The sequence below is a fragment of the Tachysurus vachellii genome, chromosome 13 (genome assembly GCF_030014155.1).
Source record: "Tachysurus vachellii isolate PV-2020 chromosome 13, HZAU_Pvac_v1, whole genome shotgun sequence".
Classification (NCBI taxonomy): Eukaryota; Metazoa; Chordata; class Actinopteri; order Siluriformes; family Bagridae; genus Tachysurus; species Tachysurus vachellii.
The window spans coordinates 12571915-12588068 of record NC_083472.1 but is presented as its reverse complement, the minus strand read 5'-3'; the positions used below and the strand labels follow the sequence as shown (position 1 = coordinate 12588068).

At 36.2% G+C, this 16154-nt stretch overlaps 2 protein-coding genes across 15 annotated transcripts in view; one reads left to right on the top strand and one right to left on the bottom strand.

Annotated features, from left to right (window-relative positions):
* Positions 1 to 1081: 1081 nt before the first annotated feature.
* adgrg4a (adhesion G protein-coupled receptor G4a) lies at positions 1082 to 11909 on the bottom strand. 2 transcript variants are annotated; one of them, XM_060885668.1, is made up of 26 exons: positions 11796 to 11909; positions 11587 to 11691; positions 10779 to 11408; positions 10504 to 10601; positions 10312 to 10370; positions 10044 to 10098; positions 9911 to 9942; positions 9658 to 9809; positions 8348 to 8433; positions 8145 to 8212; positions 7963 to 7998; positions 7707 to 7855; positions 7164 to 7290; positions 5705 to 5814; positions 5042 to 5246; positions 4632 to 4797; positions 4327 to 4473; positions 3987 to 4106; positions 3823 to 3868; positions 3617 to 3720; positions 3392 to 3513; positions 3031 to 3299; positions 2404 to 2500; positions 1991 to 2271; positions 1616 to 1717; positions 1082 to 1510 (listed from the first exon to the last, which is right to left on the bottom strand). In XM_060885668.1, exons 2-26 carry the CDS (start codon positions 11657 to 11659, stop codon positions 1392 to 1394), a joined length of 3453 nt encoding a protein of 1150 aa, XP_060741651.1. In that variant the 5' UTR covers positions 11660 to 11691; positions 11796 to 11909; the 3' UTR covers positions 1082 to 1391. The 2 variants fall into 2 exon arrangements, with proteins under 2 accessions (XP_060741651.1, XP_060741652.1); XM_060885669.1 differs by having other exon boundaries at positions 11587 to 11697; positions 11796 to 11900.
* A 3684-nt stretch (positions 11910 to 15593) lies between these two features.
* The window catches only part of map7d3 (MAP7 domain containing 3), a 28646-nt gene continuing 28085 nt past the window's right edge, over positions 15594 to 16154 (top strand). For all 13 annotated transcript variants that reach the window (XM_060885684.1, XM_060885693.1, XM_060885685.1 and 10 more), the window contains exon 1: positions 15594 to 15732. In XM_060885684.1, the coding sequence (XP_060741667.1) occupies positions 15687 to 15732 (46 nt within the window). In that variant the 5' untranslated portion in view covers positions 15594 to 15686. The remainder of the gene's footprint in view (positions 15733 to 16154) is intronic.

Below are 16154 nucleotides of genomic sequence, written 5' to 3'. Positions count from 1 at the left end.
CTTGCATCATAAGCAGTATGCGTAGCACACAAAAACTGCTACTTATAATTAAAATGAGGTTTCTTATATTCAGGATGGCTACAGAATATAAAGGTCCCAGTCAGGAAATTTGGCTCATGTATTTATGTATTTCCTGTTGGTTTAGCAGCAACTGCACTTCTGCAGTCAGTAGATGACAGTGGGCTTGATCTTATACCTTTGTGGGGCAATGCATGAGTTTAGGAACCATAAAGAGAAGAGCCCAAAGTTTACAGCATATATTCACATACATTGCATTGGACACGTTTAGCGATTCATGCACTGGGGTCACATGTTTAAATCATGTTTCAGACAGAAAAGGGTGACAGTCTGGTGCCTCCTGGTCCTCTAAAGCTGCTAATGCCTTTCCAGATACTAGTACCAATGCACAGTTTTCTACAGGTATGTATACCAGGAGATTTGATCTCAACCCTAGTTTTTCTCCATCTATTGTTGTAGCCAGCATGTGCCATTTAATCAGATCACAAAATATTAGTGCGTTTACAAATAGTGTATAAGAAGTTTCTAACAAATCTTTCACATTGTGGCATAGCAGAGTTACCCTGGATACACCGCGATGTGTCAGGTGAAACTTTTACAACTGTGGCTTCCTGTACTCCTGCTACAACAAGATGCTTACTTTTATATTTTTAGAAGGTTCAGTGGCCATGTCTATTGTTTGATTTGTTCCCTGCTGTTAAAATACAAAAATTGAGTTATTCCCTGTGATCCCATTGCCTGCAAAGTACATTTAACATGCTGGTTAAAGTTAGGACAAGCTTCTGTAAGTGCCTGCCGAAGATGTCCCAAGCCTAAGCAATGCGGCCATTGATCAGGTTTATCTCCACTGGAGCATAAAAAACTCAGTATCTTGCCCTATAAATACATAGTATAAATAAGTTTGGGAATGTTGCAAAAAAGTAATAAAACATAAAAGTATTATATTATGTATGCTCATATGCTCTGTTACGATGTGTGTTTGAGTCTGTGCTTGTTACTAATGCTGCAGAAGAGTCAACTGCATCACTACATCTAAAGTATTTTGTAGAGCACACAAAACCCATAAAGCCAAGTATATTTTATCTCAACAAATGATTTGATGTACACACTTTACACTTTTGTAACCACCAGAAGTTGTAGAATACAGTATATTACCAACAACATACAGTTTCTTGACATTAACAACCTTAATACACAGAAGCCTGATGTTTTAAAAAAAGCATAATAGAAAGACTGCATAATAAAAGTGTTGGCGAAGAGATTGACTTAATTGTACAGAATAAATCGCTTCATTATGGTTGAGTAGACATATGGGGTCAAATTTGCGCAATGCAATTTCCAGCCTGAGCGGTGAATGCTGCCATCTCTCTCCTTTAATTTTCATTTTTTTGACTGCTACTGGAAATCTTCCGTTCACTTGTAGTTTCAGATGAAATGTGATCCAATTTCACACTTTTAGCTCTACCACCCAGCGTCACTGAACCACTCCAGTCTAAGGTTAAAAGGAAAACAGATTTCCATCTCAATTAGCATGCTAGATGACACAAAATGTGGGGGAAAAAATGGAAAAATCATGTTCTTGAGCTTAAATACCAACCTGAGCAGCCACTGGGTTTAAATCGTCCACAGCATAAGTGAATTCTCCATTGCTTACGTACATTCTCTTTCATGAGACAGTGGAACAGAAATATAAAAAAGCCTGAAATAAAAACAAAGATGTCCGGTAGTTCAGTGGCTTTGTGAGTTAAAAAGCATAGCTATTAATGTCTCATGGTTTTACATTTTTGTGTTTACCCATTTGACTTTTTGACATGAATTTGGCCAAAAAACAGCAAAGATGTCAGTTTTATGATGTGTGAACTTGTCTACACTTTGGAAATTCAACAAAAACTCCTACATTTTTATCATTTCATAAAATGTACCTTTGAGGACTTTTATGTCACACCATAGTTTACTTCTGCTGCTTTCTTACCTTGAAGAGTATTAAGGAGTGAGAAGAGGTAGAGGAAAGGGACTCGCATCGGGCCCCAGGTGAAGAAAGCCAGCATCCATGTGAGACCCAACAGAAAGGTAAGACTGGCCATCACACGCATTTCATGTAGCATTCTGCTGCACCGACCTGCATCTTTAGTGAGCTGCATGCCTCGTATCTGCACCAGCACCACACCAAACATGCTGATGTTGCAGACCAGGATCAGCACCACAAATGCCACAACACTCACATAGAATGCTACGTCATTCTGTAACCAGCAGCTGCAAAACACAACGGGAGCACACAGAGAGGTGTTCATAGAGGCAACTCTGAGTAAAGATAAGATACAACTTTATTCGTCCCACAATGGGGAAATTTCTCAAAGCCATGTATATAGCTTAAAACACACTTACAAAGATGAAAATTCTTCAGCAGATGAGAGGGATTGAGTGGTACCGTAGCAGTTTTTATCCACAGCAAGAACTATACTGACAATAATCAGAGGTAAGCCTGGAAAGAATGATTCAGATATTAGCAGCACTCAGATATAATTATTTTGTATCCAAACCATTTAGCCTAAGCAACATTGTTATGCTTTTCAACCCTAGTGCCAGAGTTAAAATTGAGTGAGGCAAATGGTGGTCACACAAGATACTGACTGGATTTCTGACCCCTCCGGACCCCCAATACAGTAAAACTGCACATTATAGAGTGGGCTTTGTTTGTGGCCAGCCTAAAGCACACCTGTGCAATAATCATGCTGTCTAATCAGCATCTTGATATGCTACCCATGTGATGGCTTATCTCAGCAAAGGAGAAGTGCTCACTAACACAGATTTTGACAGATTTGTGAATAATATTTGAGAGAAATAGGCCTTTTGTGTACGTAGAAAAAGTCTTAGATCTTTGAGTTCAGCTCATGAAAAATGGGGGCAAAAACAAAAGTGTTGCATTTATATTTTTGTTCAGTATATGATACCTTATAATACATTTTCATTTGATGAATTTGAAAAGGAAACATATATTCTCAAAACTCTCACCCCATCCAAGAGCACAAAACTTAAGGATGTAGGAAGGAACATAGACATTAAAGACTTTCACAAAAGCCAGGTACATGTTGATAGCCTCAAGTCCCATCCAAGTAAATGTGGCCAGAAAGAAGTAGTGAAGAATGGCAGCCACTGCAATACACAGTCCATAGTTATTAAATGAAGCAAGCCAAGAGTTAATCAAAAAGAGCAGGTTGAGACCCAGCAAGGCCCCTGAGAGGTTGATAAGGATCTTAGATGGGTAATCTTGTCGCAGCTTTCTGTAGAACAAAAGCAAAGGACAGGTTTAATATTACGGGACTAGCAATCTTTTACATGATGCTAATAACATCACTGTTAAATCCTTACTCACTCAAAGGCCATATAAGTCAGCACAGTGATGCCGAGAAAGATGGAGGACAAGCCACAGCCCAGGTATGTGATAACTGTTAGAATCATGTCATCTTTGGGGTTTATGGGTGTTTTGGATATATCCTGAAAGATAAGAGAGAATAGAGAGGTGGGTTGTTGTGAAATTCAAATATTCATTTATTCAAAATATGCTATGTATAATAGAATATACACAAAATCTGCTTACCAGCAGCACTCCAAAATGTGTGAGGTGAAAACAGAGGCATGATGTATGAGTGGCATTGCTATATTTAACCTGGCATCCAGTATCATCCCAGCCACCATTTCCATCTGTCAAACAAACAAACACATCATATATAAGATGCAGGTTCCCACTAATCCCATGGATAGATTATAATTATAAATAAATGAATTATTAGAATTGAAACTTACAGTTCTTCTCTGAATTCCAATAGACACACTGGACCATGTCCCGGTCCTAAAAACAAACGGTAGATTATTTTAAGAATACTGGAGAAATGCAACATGACAACTATAGGGAATGATGAAGAATAAATTATTAATCTTGCAATTAAAGCCTCCATATTGTTACAGACCTGTTTGGGCTGAAGATGAAGGAGAGTGATTATGATTGGTTGCTTCAGGTCACTCACACTGGCATTGGTTACACTGGCAGAAACCACATAGGAGTTCAGCACCAGGTTACTCAGCTGGTCCTACAGAAGGGTGAATCCATGTATTTTATTTTATTTTTTTAATTTTATATGCCACAAGGGTCATACCTACAAGGGTACATTTTATCTGTGTCATAGAATATACCTTATATGTTAAATGTTGTTAAAGCTGTACCAGTAACAAGCAATTGTATAGTTTAGCATTTTTTGTTAAGAATGCGATATAACACAAGAATTTACAAATGGTGGAGGTTAATTTTACCTGGAATAGGTTTTCAGTACCATAGAAATGAAACTGAACACGACTTCTGTTGCTCTGGGGGAAAAAGTTCTCCAGGGCATGAGGTAAGGATATGGATGCCACAGTGCCACAGTCAGACTGCTCAGTAAAGTTCTGGTTAAAAAATATCTACAAAAGAGAAGAGACAAGATCTATTCCAAAAATGCTGCTATTCAATACAAGCTTGGTTATTGTACATCTTTTCTCTTATCTTTATGTTGCCATTCCATTCCGTGTTCCATCTAGATGTTTCAGTAATAATTCAAGGGTTTATTAGATGGTTTCACCTCAGGAGGAAGGCCTGTCTGAAATGAGGAAACTCCAAATGTGAGTCCTTGGAAAAGCTGTGGATCTAGATTGATGATCTGTAGTGCCAGTGAAGGAACTGTGGTGTTGTGAAGTTCTCCAGAGAAATCCAACCTAGATCCTACTTGGTCAGTGATCGAAATTATTCTGAACCACAGAAGAAAAATGTAATGTAACAGTCAGAAACAGCGTACAGGCTTGGCTTTCTTTGTGTATCCACATCATCAATGCTTCATGATGTTAGCATGTCATCAGAAAGATGAGGACTTCTATCTCTGAACTTCTATCTCTGAGACTATCTCAGACTTTTTCAACTAGTTTAATGTACAATTTAACTGCAAACGCACCATTGTAAGATATTAAATACAAAACCAAGAGTTGCTTTACTTACTCATTTGTAGCTTCAGAAAGAAAAGATGTGGAGAAAAAGAGTTCTGAAACCACGTTTATAATGCTGTTTGCCAACTGAGTGGTCATGATACCAACATGTGTGACATCAGACAGTTTCTGCAACACAGTGTCCAGTTCAGAAGGACTCAGGTTTGTCTGGTTCTGCAATAAATTCTCAATCATGACCACAATGTCAGCCGAATTGTCTGGTGGAGAGGAAAAGCAGAAGCACTTCCAGATCATATATTGAGATAATATGTCGAGCTTAATAATTAAGGAAGGCTAGATAGAATGTTGTCCAGAACTATCGACAAAAATATACAATATAATCATACAATCCGTCAAAGGATCCTTGATTGTACCCTGAGGGAATTAGCTTGCAAAGCAGGGGACACCCTCGAGGGAGGTGCCAACCCATTGTAGGGCATAATTACACACATTTTAGACATGCTGATCAGCCTACAACACAAGTCTTTGGACTGGGGGAAATGCAATTGTGCTAACATCTAAGCCATTACATTTATATAACTACTAATAAAGTCTTTATAGTACTATATAATCACATAAATTTGTAAGACAACAGATTATAATTTATTGATTTATTTGTAGATTAATAAATAAGAAGTAAATTATCAGACCCGAGTATCCCATATAAAGCATTTACTTTGTGTAACTGTGACACTTTCTAAGTCACCGATGTTTGTCACAACTTTCTCACACATGGACAAATCTGGTGGATCCCAAATCGCTGCATCGGTGCTGCCATCTAGTTTACTGTGGGACAAAAATATATATAACATTTTACAATATTTCAAAAATATAAATGTATATATTATAAGTATTTGCACATATACACACTGTGCGGTTATATATAAAATATATAAAAATACTGCACAGTGAATCAACATTAATCATCAACAACAGAAAAAGATGATTTTACTGCATATTGCATTTTAAATTTACAAATTTGCATGAATTTATATTACCGTACATGATCTTTTCCATATAAACTATACACAGGGTCAGACAGAGAGGTCAGAGAACTACAATCAGGTTTTCTTCCATGTAGTGACAGCAACCCAAAAGCAAACATACCCAAAGCTAACACTGCCATCATCATATAGTGAACACAGGCTCCATAAAATAAATTAGCTGTACCTTAGTTATTAAATTTTCATTGTTATCTTGATCTATCCGAGGATTAATATTTGAGTTGTATTTGAATTTACATGCGTTATCTTCAAAGTTAATTTCTGCTTTGAGGCATATTGCTTGTCTTAAGCTTGTTAAAAAATAAAAAAAAAATCAATTACTCCAGGAAGCATTAGGTTGTATACTGTATATAGAGTACCCTGTGACGCAAAATCTTACGTAAGCAGAATCAATTGAGAGGCTTTTACCACTGTGATAAAAGTCTTTGTGGAAAAAAGTTAAATTGCTCTTAGAATTAACTGAGAATTTCTAATAATCATCTGCAAATCACTAAATCATCTGTTATGTAATATCACGTAATATGAGCAGAAATAACTTGTTTTTATTTTACTTTTTGATTTAAAATTTTATATATTTCCAGTTGATAATAATATATAATATATAATAATACTTATGTAAAATAGAAAGAACATTTGGTGGTGAAACACAAGTGCTGGAGTAAGTGATTTAGCACAAAGCTGAAGACAATCAAGCAATGAATATAATGTTGTTGTTGTTGTTGTTGTCATCTTTTGAGCCACATATTTGGATTTGGCACAGATTTTATGGCAAATGTTCTTCCTTAACACAACCATCCCATTTTATCTGGTCATGAGACCAGCACTGAGAGTTAACCCCTCACTGGCTGGATTGGTTCCCTGCCCAGGAATAGACCTTGGCGGTGATCTTGCCACTGGTCCGTTAACTTGGACTAAAGGACCAGGTATTTCATTGAAAGTATGATAATGTTGTGAAATATCATTACTCAGTCACTTTTTGTATATATTTGAAAATTATAGTGTCTTATTTATTGTTTGCCACCACAGTGGTTACTTTTTTTTTATAACACCAGACAGGAGAAGTGCTCCTAATTTCATTGTATACAGAAAAATACAATGATAATAAAGGCTTTTCATTCATTTCATTCTTACCAAAGTCTTACAGCAACTTCATTTCCCTTCTCACACCTCATCTCATACTTGTCCTCAGCTGCTGTGGAGGGCCAAATATACTGTCCATAAACTGTTAGAGTTTTATCCTCTAGGCAAAACCCAGGCTCTGGAAAGAAGGATTTGAAAAAGTACATTTTTGAAAGATGCTAATAATTAGCAAGTTTTAGAAAAAAACAGATTAATATTCTAAATATAGGTATTAAATGAGCACGTTTCATATCTCAAAGCTTCAGAAACACTCCACTTACAGAGCTGATGAAGGACATCTGTTTAAAGCATGCTGTTTCTCTGGAATATTTCTATATTACACTTAACACTCACTGAACATACAGATCACTGAAGTCACTATAGGCCATGTGAATAATATTTATAGAAGTTCAGATGAGCAGAAAGAAACGGGGCAGTGGGCCGTGTTTGACCTACAGGTCTTGTGTGTCTCACCTGTACTCTACAGGTACAACGTATTTTCTTAGAGTGTTTATTTCTAATGTAGAGTGTGTGTTTGAGCCGTGTAAGTCATACCTATGTTTAAGATGATGATCTCCTCATGTGTGACATTAATTGTGAGGGTACTATTTGCAAATCCTTTCGTTAAGAGGTCAAAAAGAATTTTTTTGGTTTCAGTGACATCCATTGAAGGTGGGACCTGGACATGGAAGGTGCAGCTATACCTATATACAACATGAACACCCATAAACTTTTCTGTTCGTTGTTGACAGTTAAATCCCGTGATCTACAACATAATGCAGTTCATTAGCTATAATATTGAATATGGTACCTGAAGTCTGGCAATGCTTTCTTCATTCTATAGTTTCTGTGACATCAATATCACCAAGGTAAGAGAGGACGGGAGGAAAGAAGACACCCACACACAAATGCAGTCAGAACATCATTAAAGTCATTAAAGTTATTCAGGCAACCAAATTTAAATAAAAAAAAAATCATTTATGCATCACTTACTTAGGAACACTGGTTAGCTTGAAATTTAAAACTTTCATTTTGTGGCTTCCTCCCAATGTTGGCTGAAGCTTAGGACAAAAAAATGAATTTCATTTAGAAGCAGCATCCAATGAATATGAAGGGGTGTGTGTGTGTGTGTGTGTGTGTGTGTGTGTGTGTGTGTGTGTGTGTGTGTGTGTGTGTGTGTGTGTGTGCTTGTTCACCCAGAGTAGAATGGTCTCAGCTGTGTCCCCCACAGAGCCGTTCATTGTAAGGTTCATATGAACTCTACAAAAAGTGTCTATAAAATCTGATAAAGGAAAAAATAAAGATTTTCCAGGTTAATAATATCCATTATTAATAGAAATAATAAAACATGAGACTCTTCATGACACTTTACATTGAGGTTCCCTTAATTAACGATCATTAACATACCATTAACTTTATTAATCACTGTATATTTATTGGTGTTTGTTAAATGTAAACTGAAGAGACTTGAATGAATTCTCTCTCTCTCTCTCACTCATTTTCTACCGCTTATCCGACTTGAATGAATTAATGATTCTTTAATTTCAGATGTTTAACATCAATTAAAAAAGACTTCAATCATCAGTGTTTATTACATTAAGGTGTATTAATACTGTCATGTCACTTCCAGTGACAAAGATGCTCAGCCAGCTATGGAACCACAGACCTGGCAACCTGATTCATCGCATGATTCATATCTCCGCTCAGAGTACTACTGGTTCTTCAACTTCAACTTCAACTCTACTACTTTTATTTTTAAATATAGCTAAATTTGTTTTATAAAATCACAACAAACCAAAAAGCATAACATTACTGTGCAATGGAATTAAGGAACAAAATAAATGAGTGTAAAATCAACAAAACAGTAGTGATGCGCTGTGACAAATACTGTGATATTTTTAATAAACCTGTATAGGTTTCCTGATTCCCTATAGATTCCTTATATTTTTAACACTGTAAATAAAGTTATATAATTATACTTAATACTTAATCTAATTGTGATAATTATTGTTATTGTTGTTGTGCAGTTAATGTTACACATCCTATGCACCTTATGTGCCTTTCTGCTTATTTGTACAGCTCAGGATCTTGCAATTAAAGAATTATATATGGTATAGTTTGTTGTATGTGACAAATAAACACATAAACTTGAACTTAAAACATTATCAATCCAATTGGTGTGCCAAAGGATATTTTCAGTATAAGGTTTTATCTACACTAAGGTCATAACTGACCAGATCTGTCTCCTCTTAATGTCTATAATTATATAACCTTGTTCCCTACGGTGCCATCTAACAATTTAACATCTAATCTTAATAATAACTTCTGACTTAAATCTTAATATTCTTTCATACAGCAATTTTTTTCAGCACTATTGCATGATTATTTGCGATATAGCTACAGCCTGTTGCTGTAGAGCTCTAGAAATTTTCAACAATGGCCTTAAAACAGGATGAAAAAGAATTGATCTTTCTTGAGAAACAGATACTCATATTTACAGGCTTACCTTGTGGAAGGATGTTTACAGAGGCCAGATCAGTATGTACGCTGATGTGATCACTGTGCTTGTAGGTGGGTATTAACATTGTCCATAGCAGAGCCTGAGTCTCATCTACAGCAGCTGCAGGACTCACCGTCATATAAACCAGGGCTCTGAACCTTAACATTTAGCGGATGAAAAACAGACATGAATGATCCAATAAGATAAGTTGAATTGATTCTGCTGTGTGAATGTGTATTAACACATGTATTCAATTTACCATTCTGTTTTAGGTAACAGATTTCTTCCACCCTGCACAGATGCACAATGTTTTATTAACACAGTATATGCTTCCCATCTCAAAACTTTGCAATAATATGTCATTATCTGTCCATTCATTTGAGCTACAGTACCTTAATTTCAGTGTTCTTCTCTTCAGTGAGTTGACTGTTTTTTTTATATCTTTGGCTTATTTTGAACAAAAAGGATTTCAGCGTCAGGTAGATATAAACAATAAATGCTTTCATTATAGAATTGTTGACAAAAGACAAATAAATAAATGAAACTTGTGCATGTAAATTCAGAATAAATAAAAAAACAAATCCATGCTAAATCATCAGTAAAAACAGATCATGAAGATGCATAAAAAGGTTTAAGATATTATAGTAAACATGAAATTACCTCAGATGTGATATGAACACATAATTCAGTAAAATGTTTGGAGGGAAAATGTCCTTAAGCTGTATTAGGGTAAAAGGAAAAGACAATCTGACATCATTTCATTTCATGACATCTGTTTAATATGCTGCAGGGTTTAATGTACCGCTATGTGATTAAAAAAAAAAGAAAATGATGCTGCTCTTTTGTTCTTACCCATTGCTCTGTGATTTCTTTGATCTCAATGATGTTTAGATTATAATTCATCTTTTGTGTAATGGATATCTCCATATTTATTCTATACTTTGGACATTCTGAAATGAGAGAAAGAATTAGAACTTTATATTTATAAACAGATCCAAAACATGTATAAATGTCAAATATTCACAAACTGTATTCATTGTATTCATGATTAAGTGTAGTTTTGTAAAATCACAAAACTTTTTGAAACAGAAACGTCAAATGTAAATATGGTGTAAAGTTTGTCTCACCACACTTTAGCTTGTTGTCAATAATAGGTGGACAGCTTTGATACTCCCAGGTATTCATGCTCCAGGTTACGATGTTTCCACTAATACACTTCAAATCAGTAAGCTGTTGGGGAGTCAATACAAATCCCCACATACGGAACAGTGTCATTTCCCCAATTAAATTTTTTCCGGTCTCAAAATCCAGAACTCCACCAACAATTCTGTGAGATATCCCCAAAGTCAGCGTGCCATTCGGAGCCAAGCTACTAGGCAATGACTCATTTACCTTATAATTAAAGTAAACTGTGCCATTAATAATCAACTGGAAATTTCGATTGAGATTTGACCATGTGAGGCAAATCGTGTGCCAACTCTGAAGGGGCAGGTCATGGGCAATCACCCATTCATACCCGAAAAGCCAGGCTTTCAAATTGCCCCCCATTCCACCCAAGCCAAGCTCGATATTCTGTCCTCCCGGTTTATTGTACACAAAAGCAGTCCATTCTGTAGTGGAGATCCATCGCTTCAGGTCAGCACACACACTCAGTTCCACTAAAGACGGCATAGAAAAGGTTTTGCTCAGCTGCCAGTGACAAAACCCCACACCTAGAAAGTCCACTTTCTTACCCCAGAGGCTGGGATTGGCAGAAACTGAAAGATCAACAAAATTAGGATATGGTTATGAAAAAAATGTGCGTAGAATCAGCTAATAAATATATGTCAATGGCACAATAACAAAAAGAAGCTAAATGTTTTTGAATATAGACATAAAAGATTTGGAAGATTGCATATAGACTGTGCTACAATCACCTGTTTTTAGCAAATTTACCTGAACACAAGAGAAAGCTCCCAAAAATCCAAACACAAACAGTAAATGCCAGGCATTTCTTAATTTTGCCCATGGTTGGAGTCTTATGAAACAGGATATTTCTTCCTAAACATGTTAAACAAAGAGATATGCACACTATCACATTTTGTAGTTCACAAGCTCTTCTTGATGTATTAGTTTATACATAATTATATAAAAATATTACTTACTAAGTTATGACATCTCTCTATGATATGGAAAATGTAAAAAATGTAACAATAAACCATCCTATGCAAGGCAGATATCCTTGTACACTGAAGTCAGGTCATGCCTTTCGATCTCTGGTACAAAAGCAAAGAAAGTTATTGTACTGGACGTTTACAGCCACTCCTGCTCTCTTCAGTAGTTAATCATTAAACACAGAGAACGCAATGAACCTAATAATGTGTATCGATATATTGATATAAGCTACCATAAACAATCTGTATAAAATGAGGCTACATGCAGCCTAAGCCATGTGTTTTGTGAAATTATGGAAGATGTCTAAGAAGTAAAATGTAAATGTTTACACAGAGGACACTTACTTCACTTCACTTACTTACTTTACACTTAAGTCTTTTAGTAGAACTTCGCATGATGCCATTGACATAACTCATATGTATAAGACAAGGCACACCTTGCCGAAGGTTATGATGACAAGCAAGATAAGTCTGGAAATCACTCATCGTGTATAAGCACTACACTGTAGTGGTCCAGAAAAGACACTGTGTATACATTACAAAATTCTTTTGGCTGACTCTTGTATTTATTGATTTCTTTAACCGTTTTGGATTGTGCTTTACTTGCTTATGACACACTAGGTTGTTAGACAGGTTGTTATCAGCTAGATAGAGCTAAACAGCTCAAATTAAATGGTGGTAAAATAATCAAGGCCACAGAATTTGTGAATCTAAGCACAACATGGACAACCATTGGACAACTGTGTGGTTGTAAATAGTAATTAGTCGTTTGTAACCATGGTTCTCAATGTGGGATGTGGGAAACCTGGGGCTCTGTAAAGCAAAAGCAAAATCTTAACCCGACTTTTTCAAAGTTCTTATATTTGTTATTCAGTCTCCTCTAAAAATATTGGAATGATGAAAGTGATAGTGAAAGTGATGTGACATACGGCTAAGTATGGTGACCCATACTCAGAATTTGTTCTCTGCATTTAACCCATCCAAATTGCACACACACAGCAGTGAACACACACACCGTGAACACACACCCGGAGCAGTGGGCAGCCATTTATGCTGTGGCGAACGGGGAGCAGTTGGGGGGGTTCGGTGCCTTGCTCAAGGGCACCTCAGTCGTGGCCGGCCCGAGGCCCTGAGATTTATATATATATATGTGTGTGTGTGTGTGTATGTGTGTGTGTGTGTGTGTGTGTGTGTGTGTGTGTGTGTGTGTGTGTGTGTGACATTTAAACAAAGTTTGTTGTATTGGCATGGTTCCTTCCTGAAGCCCTTTTATATAGATTTAAAATAAAATTCAAAATAAAAATCTTTTTCATGTGTCTCTATAAAAACTGTGCATTTGTTAAGCACTGAGAACAAAAGCTTTAGGTTTCCATCTCGCTCCTTGTTCAGATCAATAAATAATACCTTGTGAATCTAATGATCGTTTTACTACAATTAATGTTCTGTTAGTGAAAAGTTCCTAAATTTAAAAGGTTTGTCTCAGCAAATTACAAACTATAATTGTACACATTGTGTGTCAAACATTTGAGCAGCTGGAGCCTTTTCAAAATTTGTTAGAAATCTGCCCTAGGATGACGCACAATTATTTGTTTTTCCACATGGACTGTTTAAAGAGTTCAAGAGTTTTTGTTCGTAACTGGACCAGCAGAGTCGCTTTCATGCTAATAGTTGTTGTTGTTGTTGTTTAGATCACTGTAGTGCCACCGTGTGGCCAAACTTGGCGAGACATATTGCCTCACAGTTTAAAATCAATAGGCCTCAGGCCTGCAAGACTAGTTCATTATCATGATGAAGTAGGGCAGAAAACAAACAAATAAACAAACAAACAATTAATATTTTTTGGCTTTCTCCTTGAACTCACTATATATCTGGTGAAGTCCACACAACAAGAAATAGAGGCCAACATACTTTTATATCAGGTCTTTCAGGTCATTCAGTTCCACACTTCTCACCAAGTAACCATAAAATCTTCTGAGCATGCCCGTGTTTTGTTTATTTACTATGAAGGTAAACGTCTGGTGTTACTATTTGTAGAAAAATTGATGAAAGCAAAAAAAACCTTTCCAAAATATAAATAGTCTAATACACTACTATTATATCAAATGCATGTATGCAGGACACAGCACATACATTTCTATGTCCAATTTTTTATTCACAATGATTCATGTGTGACAACCAAGCCTTTCAAGTATTTTATGATGGGGCATAAAGATTATTTCATGGCTATGTTTGTTGAGCAATATGTTCTGACAGCAGCCTTTAACCTGCAATTTGTTTTTCAGATTTTCTTTAGATATTTCTTAGTTTACTATTATCAAGAACAATAAGACTGAGTGGTCACCACAGAGAAATCCTTATTTGCCCTCCATGGCATGCAGTAATCAGTGCTATTGAGTCCTTTGCCTCATCAGCTTAAACACTCCACTCCGTCTTAGCTCCACAGCCTGATGGTGCTTCAGCTAAGCAACACGATGCCTGATTGAGGAGAGGTGACCTGAATCAGTACAGATACAAACTGTTTTAATGCCTTAAAAATGATTTGATTTATCATTAATTCAGCTTTATTTCATAAATATTTGTTTTGTATTAAAAATATCATTTATCATTTCAAATTATCTAATAGCATTATATACTGTGACGCTGAACACAATGAAGTGTTTACTGAAGATTAATGAATCAATCAATGAATAAATGAATGAATCAATCAATGAATCAATCAATGAACCAATCAATGAATCAGTAACTCTGGCAGTTATTATAACAATGTACACAAGAATAGCTTCTTAACCTTAGCTTAACCATAGCTTCTTAAATAGCTAGATAACCTTGGTCTATAATGTCATGACTTTATGCCTTCATGATCACTTTACATGATTCAGTACATTCCACTCTGATGTGTACACAACACACATGTAATCACATGTGCACAATTTAGAAAGATAGGTTTAAAGAGAAATTGTGGTACCACTGCCCAGTTTGTTAACTGTAATGACAAACAATGCTACTACTGTAGTGTACTATAGTGTACTGTAGTGTACAGACCCAGCTAAAGGAAAGGAAAAAACACCAAGTATCTGATACTGCCTTCACTATTGTCTTCTATTTTTATCAGCAGCACACAGGGAATTTTGTGGAAGTCACGAGACGACTAACATGTTAATTTGCCACCAAACTATAATGACAAAAAGGAATTTAAAGGTATATCACTTTACTCATGGTTCTGAATTACATATGCTGACGATCTGGATATCCTTGTGCACCTTCATTGCCATTTTTAGCATTTTTATTTTTTAACATTCCAATTTTGTATTTATTAAAGAAGCAAATAGAGCAGTGAATGTCCAAGTCTAAAAGTGAATAAAATTCTAAACTAATTTCTCATAACAGTCCAGGACCAGTTGAATTATGACATGACCTTCCACAGGACATGATACCACTTCCATTAACACCCACTTCAGGGATAAGTAACAAGGATGCCACTACATTATTCAGTGTAACTGAGACACAACTAAAAAATAAATGAGTAGCCATGTAGGTTAAGGCTCAGGAGATAGTAGAACAGGAGAAGCTGTGTTCAGAGACTGTAAAGATGGACTAGTCTAGCAAAAGCAGAGTGTTTTCTTTAAAGGAGTGGCTATTTCATTTTAGAACTTATGTTAAAATAAATCAGGGTGTTATTCCTCTTAACAAATTAACTATTAATGATTAATTAACTTTTAGTTCCAGATGATCGGTAGATGGCGCTGGAACGCTCTGTTGTGGTGTGTGCATTTGTGTGTGTGTGTGAGCGCGCGCGTGTGCGTGCGCGTGCCCGGCTAACGCGCGCTGCGAGCAAATGAATGTAGGAGGGAGAAAAAAAAGAGAAGGAAAACTTCGATAAAAATGGCGGAAGGCACAACGTCTTTGAAAGGATTGCGAGCTCAGATGGGTAAGATTCATCAATTATATCAGTTTCCACGCAGTTCCCCGAATGGTAGTAAAAAAAAAAGGGCTTCTGTAACAAGTTTGTAGTGTTTTGAGGCAGTTTTTATTGATTTGGGGCTGAAATTTAGCAGCTTTCATACAGACAGGCTGCAGTTTAGCGGCTTTAAAGATGTGCAGATAAATTGCAGAAAGCTTGTTGTACGTGTTAAATTAACGTTACTGCAGTAAAGTTCAGCCGAGCTTAAAAACGTGGTGTTTATTTAGCGTGACTGTTTGTTTATATATTAACTATGGGACTCATCATGGACGTAGATAGCTTACTGTGTAGTTTTGTCCGGTTTTTAGACTCTTTTTATGGTTGTTTGTTTTATTTACAGGGATTAAAATTAATGTTAACGTCCCGTGATCGATAGCTTTAGTTGACAC

What these genes read in the sequence shown, in the direction of transcription:
- adgrg4a (XM_060885668.1), bottom strand. Translation starts at nt 11,659, where the DNA reads ATGGGCAAAATTAAGAAATGCCTGGCATTTACTGTTTGTGTTTGGATT. An exon ending in AAGTGTCACAGTTACACAAA is followed by an intron (nt 5,247 to 5,704) that starts GTAAATGCTTTA and finishes CCTCTCCACCAG; the next exon opens with ACAATTCGGCTGACATTGTG. An exon ending in CTGACTTATATGGCCTTTGA is followed by an intron (nt 3,300 to 3,391) that starts GTGAGTAAGGAT and finishes TTTGTTCTACAG; the next exon opens with AAAGCTGCGACAAGATTACC.